We start from the raw sequence: 15,892 nt of genomic DNA on the forward strand, positions 1-15,892 counted from the left end.
TCACTCTCCCATGTTGGAGAGTGAGGCGACATCACGTAAGGGGCGTGCATAATTAGAAGCCTTTTTTTTTTTTTTAGGTGATCCCGGCATGTCACGATTAGAAAAGACAAGCGCTGGGATCAAGATCAAGAGGTGGACAGGTGAGTATCTGTAGGTTTTTTTTACTTTTTGGTATTGGTAGATTTCCTTTAAATGCACATTCACAAATATGTTGCCCTTTAAATGGATGCTGTAATTTGTTTCAAAATAACAGGGCATATCTTAATTCCACTCACCATTACAAAAATATGTTTTGCTAATAGGATAAAAAAAAAAAGAATACATAAACACATCATAAGGAGAAAATTGACAATTGTACCCTTAACAATACTGTAAACTATTAATTCCTGCTATCATTATTTTAGTGACATTTGAGGTAACAGGAGAGTGGAAATGTCACTGTACTATGCTTCCATTTTTAGCCCTTGCAAGTAGCACCCTCACTCTGATTGTTTCATTTCACCATGTTTTCTCTCACTGGTCACAGCATTTAATAATTAATTTTTACAGCAGTTGTGTTTAGTACCAATCCAACAGGGACCAGCTTTGGAACAAGAACATTCCTTTGGCAAGCCGGATAGGTCAGATGAAAAGAAAAGATTTTCAGTTGCAAAAATTTCTAAAACAAATCACATACAAATGAACTCTGCTGCTGGGTCTGTGAGATTAGAAGGAATATAGCCTTCCACTTCTTAACCCCCCCCCCCCCCAAAAAAATACTGAGAAGTAGATGAGTACCAAGAAGAGTTATTAGAATAGTTGGTTATAAGCAGGCAATGGACTATGCATTCTGTAGGACAGCCCATGAGCCCTCTCTATGTACTCGCACCTGACATGCTCCATACTATTATGGCGCGTGTTGTTAAGGGATTAACATATCCAGGTGATTTTAAAATAGTTTTTTCTTGAAATATTGTTTCATGTTAGTTGAATAATTTAAGTGATAAGTTTTGCATTTTGTTCTGAAAAAAAATTAAATTTGAAAAAAATTATGAAAAATTCGGGTGCATAGCATAAGGTCATAGAACTCATGGACCTATAATGGATAGTTGTCATATGTACATTTAGATGGTACAATAATCCTTCTTTAGACCTGGAATAATCATGTTTTGGAGAGACAAAACAGACGATTGGCCTGCTCATATACTGTGAAGTCATGACAACCGGCCATATATCCCCTACTGTATGGAATACTGTACTTAAAGTACAGAATAAATTGCTTAAATATAATAATACTTCCTTTCTGCCAGATGACTGTACGGCTATGGTGAGCATATAAAAACAACATGTCACGTGGTCCACTTTACACATAATAAACTTCTGTTTTTGTTCTGTTTCACTTGCAATGACAGACAATTATACTTTATCAAAGAGAAGTTAATAAATAAAACACAATACTATCAAATATAAAAAGAATTTATTAAGAATAAATGCGTAGAAGTCTTCATAGAAAAGAAAAATCGAACAGCAATAGCTAGTTATTAGAGCTGATGGAGGGCAAAACTCCTGCATTAGTGATGGAAAGAACCTGCTCTCCTTCCATGCCCTTTGCCACCCACATCTTTTTGTAACGTGTCTTGTGACTATCCTGTGCTTTGGGATCATCAACCAGTCCATTGGACATAGGGTTTCCACTGCTCTCACTGACAAATACAGACGGAGTCTTTGGAAGAAGTTCAAACTTTTGTAAAGTGACAGGCCATAGGTAACTCTGTCTAGGTTCATGGTCACAGTCACTCATCAGGTCTTTGGGACTCCTTGGTGTAAGAAACAGGTTTTCGCTCATAGAAGAGCTGCCAAGATGTGTCTGGGCTACTGGAATTTCTTCCATGGACTCAGCAGAATCGGAATGATATTCTGCAGGCGGCCCAGCAGCCTGAACAGGATGCAGATTAATGGGAGCCAAAACCGGTAAAGACCTTGATGGCAATTTGGGAGAATGTATGGCTAAAGCTGGAGGGTCCATGAATACTTCTAGAAAGAAAAGAAAACATTCATCATTTCACAGTGTAAAATTACATTAAAAAGCTGAGTATGTATGCATACAAGGTATATAGTTTAATAGTTTCAAAGTTTGTACAGCTGGAAAGAGACACATATCAGTCAAGTTTAAACAAAGAAGGGAATGGATTGGATGAGGAAGGGATTTAGGGGAAACAATTCTATATAACATAACCATCAATGGTGTATTTTGGTGTAAAAAGGCATCTTCTTGAAGCTCTCTGCTGTCCCTGCTGTGACCAGAGCCTGAGGCAGGCTATTCCACAGATTGACAGTTCTCATAGTAAAAAAAGCCCTATCGCCTCCGGTGATTAAACCTGGTTTTCTCCAGATGGAGACAGTGCCCCCTTGTCTTTTGAACTGTTTCAGGTTATTTTCTCCAATCATACCCAGTTGCCAATTTCAACAAAGCTGTTGTGCCACTAAATAGTATGAACACTAATATGTTTGTAACTGGAAAATAGGAATAAATCCTAATATATGTAATTTCATAGCTGATGCATCATGACATTTGTCCTGCCATCACATAATTTTAATTAGAACACAAAATTCATGAGTAGATTATACTGTACTGTTCAAAACTACCTTGCTTTGGTTTACATTGCTGATTTGTTTTCATTACATTGAATGAATTGTATGAATTTACTGACTTTCATAAGGAGAGATATGGAGATTGTTGACTACAGACTACTCCCTTCAAATGGAGCATTCAGGACCCTTCTCATGATGTTTAGGGATCCTAACAGTCACGCCTCCAATGCTCCAATGAGCATTGCATTGCTTATTTTAAGCAGACCTATGCGTTTCATCTTACGACTTGGTCCCATTATACAGAATCACCTGTTGGATCAGATAAGGATCATGTGATTGATAAAAAGGATGGTTAAGAGTTACTGAACACACCTATGGGCGTGAGATATAAATATCAATCCTTCTCTTATCCATGGTGTATTACAAATACAAATATTATCAAATGTTATAATACAATATCACAAACATTAACATATAAAACATCTAAAATATGGGGAAACCTTTTTGTGATTGCATATATAATACATAGCAGATATTAAAGTTGCATATTTCTGCATATACAATGATGATTTTCTAAATGTACGTCATGCTTACAACTCATACATAATTATTCATTGTATTTACGATACACAGGTATTTTAATCAAAAATATATCTATTCATAACACATGATATGTGCAAACATAGTTTTTCCTCATGTCCCACTGTATTAGAGTGTGCCTATGGATCAAGATTGGAAAATTCATGTTCACATATACCATAAAATCAGATCTTTACTTAAATTGATACCTAATGGCTGTCTACTGTCTAAAATAAAGATCCAAAAGGTCTCCCTATTCCTTCTATCGGTATGTGGCAAATGGGGGCAACAAGAAGACGTCAAAATTCTGTTCCCTCGCACCTCCAGGACATCCCGAGGCAATAGATGGGCTATCAAATCAGCTGGGCTTCGGGTCTGATTTACAATTTTCCTCCTTTATCCATAATTACCAGGGTGCTTCTCAAGATATTTAGAGGATAGAGCGGAAGCCATAGCAATCATCCCATACTGGCCCCGTTGTGCTTGGTTTCCCTACTTCTAGTTCTTTCAAAAGGGAGATTCTGGAGACTACCACTCCGCCCAGACCTTCTTCTTCAAAGGAATCTTTATCATCCTCATCTCCAACACCTGCATCTTATGGCTTGTAGGGGAGTGGAAAAACCTTATACAAGCTGGTGTATCGGACTATGTTGTAAATACTCTATTATCAGCCAGAAAGCCCTCTACTACCGGTATATCTGTTTACAACAGCATCTGGTCAACCTACAAGAAGTGGTGTGGTTCATCTAAACTACCAATGGATGTTTTACGCTCTATCCTTCAGTTTCTTCAAGAGGGGTTTAGCAAGGGGTTGTCTTACAACACACTGAAAGTCCATTAATGCTCAGTTGTCAAAATTCTCTAGCAATTCACTGATCAGGCAGTCCTTCAAAGGAATCAGAATCCTTAAGCCATACGTCCCCATCATGGGACTTGACCCTAGTACTCCAAAGGTTGAGGGGTCTGCCTTTTGAACCAATGCAACAAACAAGTCTCAAATGGATTTCCCTAAAGACTCTATTCCTTACTGCAGTAACTTCAACAAAAAGAATAGGCGAGCTGCAGGCACTGTCCTATAAAGACCCTTATCTACGGATATTATCGGACTGCATTATATTATGAACCAATCCTACAGTATTTTTCGGACTATAAGGCGCATCGGAGTATAAGGCGCACCATCAATAAATGCCTGCTAAAATGTCTAGGATCATATATAAGGCGCACCGGAGTATAAGGCGCACCTGATTATAAAGGATGAATGACCAGCAGGTGGCAGACCTGTGAACAGTTCAAGGCAGCTGTTGTCTGTAAGAACGGTTCATATATAAGGCGCACCGGGCTATAATGGCGCACCTTTGATTTCTGAGAAAATCAAAGGATTTTTAGTGCGCCTTATAGTCTGAAAAATACGGTAGTTTTGTTCCAAAAGTTTACTCGAATACCAACATTAAGAGATATGTTTGCAAACTTTTTTCCCAGATCCTAAGGATGAACATCACAAGGTCCTACATTCATTAGATGTAAGAAGAGCAGTTGTTAACTACATCTCTGCTACTAGAAGTTTCAGGAAAGATAATGCTCTATTCCTTCAATTCCATTGCCCCTCAAAAGGTTGAAAAGCTAGTAAATCTACACTAGCAAGATGGATCAAGGATATCATCAAAGAATACTATCTCTTGTCAGGCAAAGAAGTCCCATCACAAGTTAGAGCGCATTCCACCATATCCACCTCTGTGTCCTGGTCAGAATTTGGGAAAATTCCATTACAGCAATTTGTATAGTGGCTACATGGGCATCACCATCTATGTTTATAAAACACTACAGGTTGGACATCAAAGCCTCAGAGGGTTCGGCCTTTGGTAAAGTGGTATTAAGCAAGGCGACACAAGATCCCACCCAATGAGTTCTGCTTTGTAAGTCCCATTATGTGCTGCCGAATGGACGATAAGGAAGGCAGAAATTTGCTTTCCAGAAATTTCCTTTTCCTTGAGTCCATGAGGCAGCACAACTTCCCACCGTAATAAACATTATTTACTGCTTGGTATTTACTGCCCCCTGTAGTATATAGCCAGGCAGCCCCCCCCCCCCCCCGCAGTGTATAGCCAGGCAGCCCCCCCCCGCAGTGTATAGCCAGGCAGCCCCCCCCCCGTAGTGTATAGCCAGGCAGCCCCCCCCCCCCCCCCGTAGTGTATAGCCAGGCAGCCCCCCCCCCGTAGTGTATAGCCAGGCAGCCCCCCCCCCGTAGTGTATAGCCAGGCAGCCCCCCCCCCCCCGTAGTGTATAGCCAGGCAGCCCCCCCCCCCGTAGTGTATAGCCAGGCAGCCCCCCCCCGTAGTGTATAGCCAGGCAGCCCCCCCCCGTAGTGTATAGCCAGGCAGCCCCCCCCCCCCGTAGTGTATAGCCAGGCAGCCCCCCCCCCCCGTAGTGTATAGCCAGGCAGCCCCCCCCCCCGTAGTGTATAGCCAGGCAGCCCCCCCCCCCGTAGTGTATAGCCAGGCAGCCCCCCCCCGTAGTGTATAGCCAGGCAGCCCCCCCCGTAGTGTATAGCCAGGCAGCCCCCCCCCGTAGTGTATAGCCAGGCAGCCCCCCCCCGTAGTGTATAGCCAGGCAGCCCCCGCGTAGTGTATAGCCAGGCAGCCCCCAGTAGTATATAGCCTGTAAGCCCCCAGTTTGCCTAGCACATAAAAAATAAAATTACATACCCACCTTCCAGCGCCCCTGATGCTCAGAACGGCTCCCCGATGCATCAGTCCCTGCGGCTCCTCTTCTGTCTGCTCTAACAGCCGGGCAAAGACACATCTATGCGCTCTACCGGCCGGCGCACACTATAACGTCATTAGTGGTGACACTGCTGCATCAAAGTTTGCGCCTGCCGGCAGAGCGCATGTCCGCGTCTCTACCGGCTGTTACAGCAGAGAGGTGCCGCGGGGACAGGAGCATCGAGCATCGGGGGTGTTGGAAGGAGAGTATGTCAATTTATTTTTTTTATAGATGCATGTATAACCCAAGTCAAGGTTTTTCAGCACTTTTTTTGTGCTGAAAAACTTGGCTTATACACGAGTATATACAGTAACCTTTACTATATTATACAAGTATAAAAACCAGGATATCACAAGGTGAGAGAGAATTTATGAAGATACCATGTACCTAAATAAAGCATTTATCCTCTCTGACACTGCTTTGCTTTTTTTTGCCTTCTTCTGGATCTGAAACTTAATTCAAAAATGTTCTGGCTATGAATCTAACTAGACATCATAAACAGACATGAATTCTCCCAGCTCCAGCTTCAAATATTTACACTACAGATCAGGAATAGAATATTTACATCAGGATTTTAGACTTATGTCTCACCATTTTCTTCATTGGATGGAGGAAGGACACGGAGGCTTGGTATGTCACCAGAATGTTTATTTGAGTCTTCTGGGGAGATTTTATTGCCTTTTGTCCTTTTCTTTTTCTTCTTCTGGTTGGAGACAAAATCAGATAAATAACTGAATATTCACTTTAAGTGCCAAGAAGGGAAACAGAACTATGCAATATTATAATAAATTAATAAACGGATGTTGTGGAAGATGAAAAAGCACAGGCCAGAGAGTTGGCCCCCCTACCTACTCTCCGGTGTGCATTGACATAGTACACCTGAAGCTCCCTCTAGAGGCCGACAGTAAGAAGTAAAGATTTTATCATATATTTTCTGAAATAAGTACAGCAATAAGACTTGTCTCAAATATTATAAAAACAAAATTCACCCTCATAAAAAAAATACAGAGAGCACTTTTTTGGCGATACATTTCTTTTAACTTCTGTGATATATTTCAATAAATTAAAATTTGTGCACAAACATCAGAATGATGAAGATCCCACAGATTACCCTATTTTGTAACTTAACACCAGATTCACTATAGGCCACATCAGCCTTATGAATGCCTTCAAAAGTGCTGTATACATTTCTACAGTATTAGAGCTAACCCAGTAACATCTGACATGTGTGCAAAAAACATTGTGCAAAAGAAAAAAAAAAACTTCTAGACCCTTGGTTGGTGAAGATCCACAAAATAACAGGTTTTTTTTCCTGCTGTGACCAGGCTGTGATCACAGAATGTGAAAAGTGCTACATCACCGCCTGAGTTCCGGCTTCGATCGATATGCAACGAAGCAGAAACTGTAATGATTACAGTGTCAGCTCTGCTGCACATTGGTTGTTAGGAACATTGTTTTAGCTTTTAGGGTTTTGTGCAAAGGAAATGGAAGATTGTTTTAAATATTTAATGAAAAGTACTTAACCATTAATTCTGTATTTTTATTCACAAATATATCCCTTTGATGACTAAAAACAAAGTAATGCAAACTGAGGAAATGAAAGTCATATTTTATTCCACTGCTTTTTCAGTTTTAAAGGAAACCTGTCAGCAGGTAGATAGGTATGTATACTCATAAAGGAGGTGTGTCGCCTGCAGTCACAGTGGCAGCAGTCTGGCCTTTTTTTCTGCAAGTGGATATGTCTGCTCAGATTAAAAAGAGCCCCACACAGATTGCGCTAAAAATATAATGCATGGGGGTCAAGACCCCCATCTAGTCAAACATCAGTGTCATTTTCTGGCATGTAGAAAATGGGAAATCTATTATAATATAAAAATTACATTTTGGCTTTGTTTTTATTACTGTAATGTTCTGGACAATTTCATTTCCATTTCTGAGATTGTTCTGGGGCATTAAATTAATATCTTACACATAGAAAACTTCTTCCAAGTACTAACCTTCTTTGGTTTTTTCAGTCCTTCTGCTGAGGTGTTAGTTTCAAATTCAGAGTCTCTATTCCCACAGTCAGCATTCATGGGCACCGGTGAACTGTACAAGGATTTCATCAATTAAATCTATTACTTAAAAAGTGCATACATTCCAAATTTTTTTTTAAAAAGTTACATTTAATAAGCAAAAATGGTTTATGTCTGAAAACCAAGAGACACATCCAAGAGAAAGAAAAACTACAGGATTGGCTAAGGCACTATGACGCTCAGGCTAATTTGAAGATTTTTTGCCCCTTTGCTATTATTGATACAGCTATCATTTTTGATTTCTGCATCACAAATGTCAAGCAGAGATCTGTCCCACAGATGCTCTTCCCATATAACCAATATTCCAGAAATACAATTCACGGTCAGAGGAGTGTTTCTAGGTTCAGGATTTTACAGTCAAAACAAGGCATGGAGCAAAAAGGAAAAATATACTTACAGAACGGTTCTCTTTATTCAATCTACTCCTGCTTTTGTGGAAACGCATCTTTTCTGTTAGTGTGTATTCTTATATTACCCAATTATCTATAATAGAGTTTGGGAAACTCACTCTGCATTTAGAGATCCAGAAGAAGGGCCCTCAATTAAAACATCTGGGTTAGTATAAATGAGACTTCCACCGTAGCTCTCATTCTAAGGAGAAAAAAAAACAACACAGTTTTTGAAATTAGTTCCTGTTTATAAATGTAATTTAGGTTATATATTGTATATACTTGAGTATAAGTCGAGTTTTTCAGCACAAAAAATGTGCTGAAAAACCCTAACTTGGCTTATACTCACGCCCCTCCAGCAGGTCCTCCTCTATCCATTGATGCTCCTGCATCAGCTCTGTGTTAACCCGCTGTCAACCGCTCGCCATCGGCACCCAGTATGATGTCAGTGAGCGAATGATGTCATGGTGTATGCAACCGACCCTGCGGGGACACAGAGCCGATGCTGGAGCATTGATGTACAGTAGAGGATCTGCCGGAGGGGCGTCGGAAGGCGAGTAGTGGCTATATACTGGCAAGGCAGAAGTTGATGGCTATATACTAGGGGCAGGGGCTGCAGGCTATATACAGGGTGGGCAGGGGCTGCCGGCTGTGTACTGGGTGGGTAGGGTTTGCAGGTTATGTACTGGGTGGGCAGGGAAATCAGGTAATATACTAGGGGTGCAGGGGCAGCTGGACATGCCGGTGGCAAAAGGCTACATTTATACTGGGGGTAAGAGGCTTCTGTCTATATATCCTGGGGGCATAAGCTGGCAGGCTATACACTGGGGGACTGTGACAAATGCATTTCCCACCCTTGGCTTATACTCGAGTATATACGGTAATTTTAAAACTCTCTTTTAATATTTCATTATTTATTTGGTTTACCTGAGCCCGACCTGTAGGGGGTGTTCCACCAACCTCTGGTTCCCTGCTGTTTGACTTCATTTCCTGCTTCTGGCGCTGGTGCATTATGTATTCATAAGTGCTAAGTTTATTCCATACTGGGATAGATGGACAAAATACAATCTCAAAAAAAAATGTTATAAGAGTACATACATATCTATATTTATTGCAGGAGGATGTTAGCTCAAAGACTACATGAACGTGTGAAACGCCTGGGGCGGACGCCACAGGTGTCTATTGGGGACGTATATACATAGATCCCCATAAAGTTTGTGTGCAAGGAGTCTAAGGCTTTTTATTGTATTTTCAATATTTTTCAAAATGGCAAAAAAGTGGCATTTTCGACTTTGGCCGCCATGAAATTGGGCATTTTCAGTGCTGGCACCGATCGCGGGTGTGAACAGTAAGTCTTTGTTGCGATATGCAGCAAAGACTTACCAGCTATGGAGAGGGCGTAGCCCATGAGCCCTCTCCATGTACCTGCACCCAACGCGTGCCGTTACGGCATGCATCGTTAAGGGTTTAAAGGAAATATACCATCAAGATCATGGATTATAAACCAAATACACTTACATGCTGGTGTGTGCCCCCTTTATCAGGATCTTCTCTTTTTTTTTTTTTTACTTTTTATGCCCTCGATTTGTAAGAAAATATGATTTAAAAACTATGCAACTATGCTCATTTTGAAGCCTTTTTTCATAAAAACAAAGACATAAAAAGCTTAAAGAAGAGTGGTTCCTGACAAAGAGGGCACACACCAACCAGCATGTAAGTGTACTTGGTTTATAATCCATAATCCTGATGGTAGATTTCCTTTAATCTCATTTGTCAGAATAATGAGATTTCTTTTGTAATTTACCCTCCAAGGTCTGAAAATCTGGATGGGAATGAAATTGTTGAATTTCCCCAATCTCTCTATCAAGTTTTTCACCAAGTCTCCCCAAATAGGCTTTTTCAGTCATACAGATGGTTTGAGTCACAGGGAACACTCTGTAAGTATACTCTGCCAAAAGGCATTTTGAATGTCCGTTAGATTAGAGGTAAACTTTCCTTAGAAAACACCCTTTGTACCTCACCCGAAATTTGTTCTTATGATATTTTTTTGGGATAAGAAGTTTGCCATTTGATATCACATCTATCAAACTGTTTGTCTGAAAGCTAGATATCAAAAGCCAGATTGTGGCAGATAGTGAGCATGACCTATAACTGGAGTTCCCTGAAGGAAGGGCAATAATTCTGTCCAAACTGCGGGGTTAAATCCTTCTACCCCCATATTGAAAGAGCCCACCAATATGTAGACAACACCGTTGAGTTGTAGATTTTTAATTTATTGTGCTGAAGTTCATGAATAGTAAATTATTACTTATTTCATTATTACTTATTTTGATCTATACAAATAAAAGTTATGTTTTAGACTAATGGGTTTCAGTGAGGTTCCCATGACCTTTATTGTAATTATACACTGGAGATTGCACAATGGGGCTTATTTACTAAGGGTCCGTGGATCGCAATTCCGTCGGACTGTTCATGGTATTCGGGATTTGTGCCGCTAGGACAGATATTTAGAAGGGGATATCGGGAACATGATGTTAGTGAATCTCGACACGTCCGTGCAGTGGCAATACTTACAGAGGTAGAGGTGAAAGCAGAGCAATTGTCCTATCAGCAGTATAGTGATGAGTCCCATCACTGAAACAAGAGCTGCTAGCCCCAAAACGACAGATGCTTGGGTTTCCACTGGGGCTGCAGGGAGGAACACATACCAGACATCTGAAAGGTTCTGGATGGCTAGAAAAAAAAAATTAAGGAACCATTTAAATACAGGAATAAAAAGTAACCCAACTACATACAGTATATTAGTATACATGCAAAGCCCTGTGTAGGCATTTATACACATATAATCTATACACAAGAGAAAAGGCTGGATCATATTCGTTGTTCACTGTCAATGTTTCTGATTCCACTGGATTTTCTTCCATTACCGCAGCAGATGTGTCATCCACAAAAAAAAAAAAAAAAAAAATTTCAGACCCCTTGGAATCATTGCTCCATCTACGTAGGTTTGTAAGGTAGTGTTGTCTCACCAGATTCTCAGTTGGTCTTTTAATTGAATTTCCAACTCTTGCATTAGTATTCATTTTACCCTATATCATGTTGGCTTGATTTATAGAGACTTTACCTGCCTTGCATTCTATGGCTATGTGCATGTGCCAATTATATGGAGGTTCATGGACCAGATTTCCATTTTAACTTGATGTTTAGTAGCACCCTGCAGATCATGAGTAAGGACTAAATAAAAAAGTCTGAAACGATTGGATCTTTTTTGGTGACCATGCAAGACGTTTGTCTACATTTTTACATGATGGAATAAACTTCATAGCATTAAATAAATTGAATAAGGAGTGCTGGAGTTCAGCTTTTTTCTGCTCTTTGGTCTATATGGTCATCCGACAAGATCTAATTTTGTGCAGCAGCGATTGCAGCAAAACATTGTGACTGGTTCTGTGGAGAAATCGTGAGTGAGCAGTAGCTTTTGTGTTTTTACAACTATATAAATATGTTGAGGAAGATTTTGCATGGCTTATGAGGATCAGCAAATTATATATATGCAAATACTTTAGAAAAATAAGCATCAAATTATTTCCTCTGTGCATGTAGCCTAGGCCATTGCACATTTTAGCAAGGATGCAGAGACCCTACTACTACTAGTATGGTGTTTCTCTGAAAATAACATCCTATTGCCTCTGATGACACAATACCTAGACTGGAGTATTGTAGAAACGCGTCAGGCGGAGGGTGTACAGGCGGAACTTGACAACTGATCAGCAACCTATATCAGTTGAGAATAACAGTTCAGGTAATCGGCACAGTGCCAGTACCCGTAACAGGATCTAGCACGGCTGCTAGTGTTCTAAGCAGCATCTCAGTCAGCATTATAGGGAGATATAAAAGTGACTATGATTCGATATTGTGATCAAATTTCCCTATAATAAATGCTGAAAGCCTTAACTCTGTGAATCTTTAGTGGCTGACGAGTGGCCCTTTTTTAAGGTTTCTAAATAAAGTTTATATTTTTAAGTGTTCTATTCAGGCAGAATCAAGTTTATTTTGGGGGCAACACAATACTACTGCACTTGTACTAGATTCTTTCAAGTTTTTCTTCTACTTCTGTTTTTTTACGATTTGTTTCTTGGGGATACTTTGGTGGTTGACAGAGATTTTAGATAAGGGTTTTTTTTACATCAATAGTCAAATATCTTTGCATCACAAATCTACAGTGGGTACAGAAAGTATTTAGGCCACTTTAAAAATTTTCACACTGTTTCATTGCAGCCAATTGGTAGGATCAAAAAAGTTTTTTTTTTTGCTTTTTAAATGTACACTCTGCACAGAAATGTAGACATTTTTGCTAATTTAGTAGAAAAACTGAAACCTCACATGGTCATAAGCATTAAGACCCTTTGCTGCAACACTCACATGCTGTCCATTTCCTTCTGATTCGCCGTAAGATAGTTCTACTCCTTCATTGGAGTCCAGCTGTGTAATTAAACTTATTGGACTTGATTAGGAAAGGAACACACCTGTCTATATAAGACATCACAGCTCACAGTGTACATTAGAGCACATGAGAATCATGAGGTCTAGGGATCTGCCCAAGGAACTCATAAACAGAATTATGGAAAGGCACAGATCTGGCCAGGTTACAAAAGAATTTCTGCAGCACTCAAGGTATAGGTAAAGAAGAACCCCAAGATCACTGTGGCTGAGCTCCACAGGCGCAGTAGGGAGATGGGAGAAAGTTCCACAAAGTCAAATATCACTGTAGTCTTCCACCAGGCTTTATGGCAGATTGTGCTGACAGAAGACATGTAAAAGCCTGCATACAGTATGCAAAAAAAAAAAACAACAACAAAAAAAACACACACTCTTTGGTGTTAATTCTAAGTGGATTTGGCAGTGCTCATCAGCTGCCAAATACAATCCCAACAGTGAAACATGGTGGTGGCAGCATCATGCTATGGGGGTATTTTTCAGCTGAAGGGACAGAACGAGTGGTTGCAATTGAAGGAAAGATGAATGCGGCCAAGTACAGAGATATCCTGGATGAAAACCTCTTCCAGAGTGCTCTGGACTTCAGACTTCCCCCTTCCAACACGACAATGACCCTAAGTACACAGCTTTTTGAGCAGTGGCTTCAAAACAACTCTGTGACCATTCTTAACTTGCCTGGCCACAGACCTGACCTAAACCTGAGCATCTCTGCAGAGATTAGAAAATGGCTGTCCACCAATGTTCACCATCCAACCTTTTTGGGAAATGGAGAGGATCTGCAAGGAAGAGGCAGAGGATCCCCAAATCCAGGTGTGAGAAACTTGTTGCATCATTCCCAAAAATTGGCTGCAATGAAAGCAAGAGTAAAAAAAATGTAAAGTGGTCTGAAAACTTTCCAAACGCACTGTAGTAGCGATTCTCTTCTTAGTAGTGTTTACTTTCATGTATGAACAACTCAGGAGGACTACACTCACAACAAATAGGATGAGAATTTTGAAGGACTACATAAAAAAAACCTTTCGAACATATTCTTAGAGTTAATAGGTATTTATTCTATAGTTTGGACAATTACCGATTCTGGGGCACAGATGTCACTTTAGAGCAGTGGTGGCGAACCTATGGCACGGGTGCCAGAGGCGTCACTCTGAGTCCTTTCTGTGAGCACCCGGGCCATCACCCCAGCACAACAGACAGATACTTACTTCGCTACTTCCTGCTGGCCCCACGATTCTCTGTGTGCAGAGGGACACTGGAAAGAAGCTAGAATAATGCAAATTTTCCATCTTTCTACTGTGTTGGTGTCCTCAGGAGGCCAATATAATTGAAAGTTGTTGAAAAACAGGGAGCAATAAGTTACTGCTTTAATTTTTGGTGGCACCTCGCAATAAATACAGGAGGGTTTGGGTTGCAGTTTGGGCACTCGGCCGCTAAAAGGTTCACCAACATTGCTTAAACAGTGTAGCCTTGATCTATTTCAAGCAAGCCGCTAGCTACATAGGACATAAGATATTATACATTTATAGGCATTCATACGCTGCAAAGTATTTGTAAAGAAGCCATATGTTTCTAGTGTCTTTCTTTCACACATGCATTAATGAAAGGAAAAAGAATCACCTTCAAAATGTGGGTCGCTTCTTAACACTGATGGATCAACAAAGTAAGCAACAAATACATATGATGAAATTGTGCTCAGCAAGATGGTGCCCAGGAATGCCGATATAAGACAGTTAAAAAATAGCCTAAATTGTTGGGGAAAAAAAAAAGCAAATTCAAACCCCAAACATTGAACAGACACATATACAACACATTTGCAGTCTTCTGACCCTTTCACTTTTTAAATTGTTGCGGACTTCCCCCCTTCTCCCTACACTCTCTATCAGCACACTGACTTCCGAAATTCTTGACTGGAAGAAGTGTGGTACAACCAAGATTCTTGCTAGAGTTGCCTACCCAACAAGTAATAATGTTGTGGATCAGGAACTTAAAAGGACATCTACCACCATTTTCTCAATGGTAGACTGTTCCATATGCCACTCTCATTACCTTATGCTCACGATGGAGCCCCTTTTGTATCTATTCAAATGAGCCAGAGGCGCTCAGGGTCTCGTCCGACAAGCGGCTCCTGGCTCCTCCAAAGGCTAATTTATGCACGCCCCCCCCCACTCATTCGTATGCACCGCTCCCAGCTACCCGCGAGGTCAGACACCGGCACTCTTCTGTCGCAAGATCTTCTGTCTTGCACAGCTTGCAGGTGTCCTGTGTGGCTGCGCAAGAAATCAAAAGTGCCAGATGACGTTGCCGGCTACCTGACTGCACGGGTAGCAGTAATATAAATGATTTGGGGGGAGGGGGCATGCATAAATTACCCTTCGGAGGAGCCAGACCCTGAGCGCCTCCGGCTCATTTGAATACATATAAAAGTTTATTTTGTCCATACCATGGGAGCCCTGGAGGAAGTGCAAAGAGGCTCCATTGTGAGCATAAGGTAATGAGAGTGGCATAGGGGTCAGTCTACCACCGAGAAAATGGTGGTAGATGTCCTTAAGAGGAAGCCTACTAAGGTAGATCTGATGGTTGGTTGCCACCTACATTCTAAACTCTAATATAGCTTTAGCTTTATACAGGCAGTCCCCAGGTTACATACAAGATGGGTTCTGTAGCTTTGTTCTTAAGTTGAATTTGTATGCAAGTCAGAACTGTATATTTTATAATTGTAACCTCAGCCAAAATTCTTTTTTGTCTTGATGACAACTGGGTTTTAAAACTGTTGGGTTGTCATAAGAACCAGGATTAAAAATAACGCTTAATTGCAGACACCTGTGATAACTATTATAGCTGTTTATTGTAACCTAGGGCTAAAGTACAGGAAATTACCAACATCCAGAGGTCCATTTGTAACTAGGGGTCGTCTGCAAGTTGGGCGTTCTTAAGTCAGAGACCGCCTGTATTAGACTAATATTTACACTAAACTGCAGCTTATCACACTAATATGGGGCATGGAGTAGCCTCTACGTGGAGCGT

At 40.7% G+C, this 15,892-nt stretch overlaps 1 protein-coding gene across 9 annotated transcripts in view; it reads right to left on the reverse strand.

Moving 5' to 3' along the window:
- Positions 1-1,439: 1,439 nt before the first annotated feature.
- Positions 1,440-15,892, reverse strand: part of ZDHHC1 (zDHHC palmitoyltransferase 1) — a 29,744-nt gene continuing 15,291 nt past the window's right edge. For all 9 annotated transcript variants that reach the window (XM_072117714.1, XM_072117712.1, XM_072117717.1 and 6 more), the window contains 7 exons: positions 14,486-14,610; positions 10,949-11,107; positions 9,302-9,417; positions 8,494-8,576; positions 7,908-7,998; positions 6,502-6,613; positions 1,440-2,013 (listed from right to left, as the gene is read on the reverse strand). In XM_072117714.1, coding sequence (XP_071973815.1) covers positions 1,514-2,013; positions 6,502-6,613; positions 7,908-7,998; positions 8,494-8,576; positions 9,302-9,417; positions 10,949-11,107; positions 14,486-14,610 — 1,186 coding nt within the window. In that variant the 3' untranslated portion in view covers positions 1,440-1,513. The remainder of the gene's footprint in view (positions 2,014-6,501; positions 6,614-7,907; positions 7,999-8,493; positions 8,577-9,301; positions 9,418-10,948; positions 11,108-14,485; positions 14,611-15,892) is intronic.

This window comes from Engystomops pustulosus, chromosome 7 (assembly GCF_040894005.1).
Source record: "Engystomops pustulosus chromosome 7, aEngPut4.maternal, whole genome shotgun sequence".
Lineage (NCBI taxonomy): Eukaryota > Metazoa > Chordata > Amphibia > Anura > Leptodactylidae > Engystomops > Engystomops pustulosus.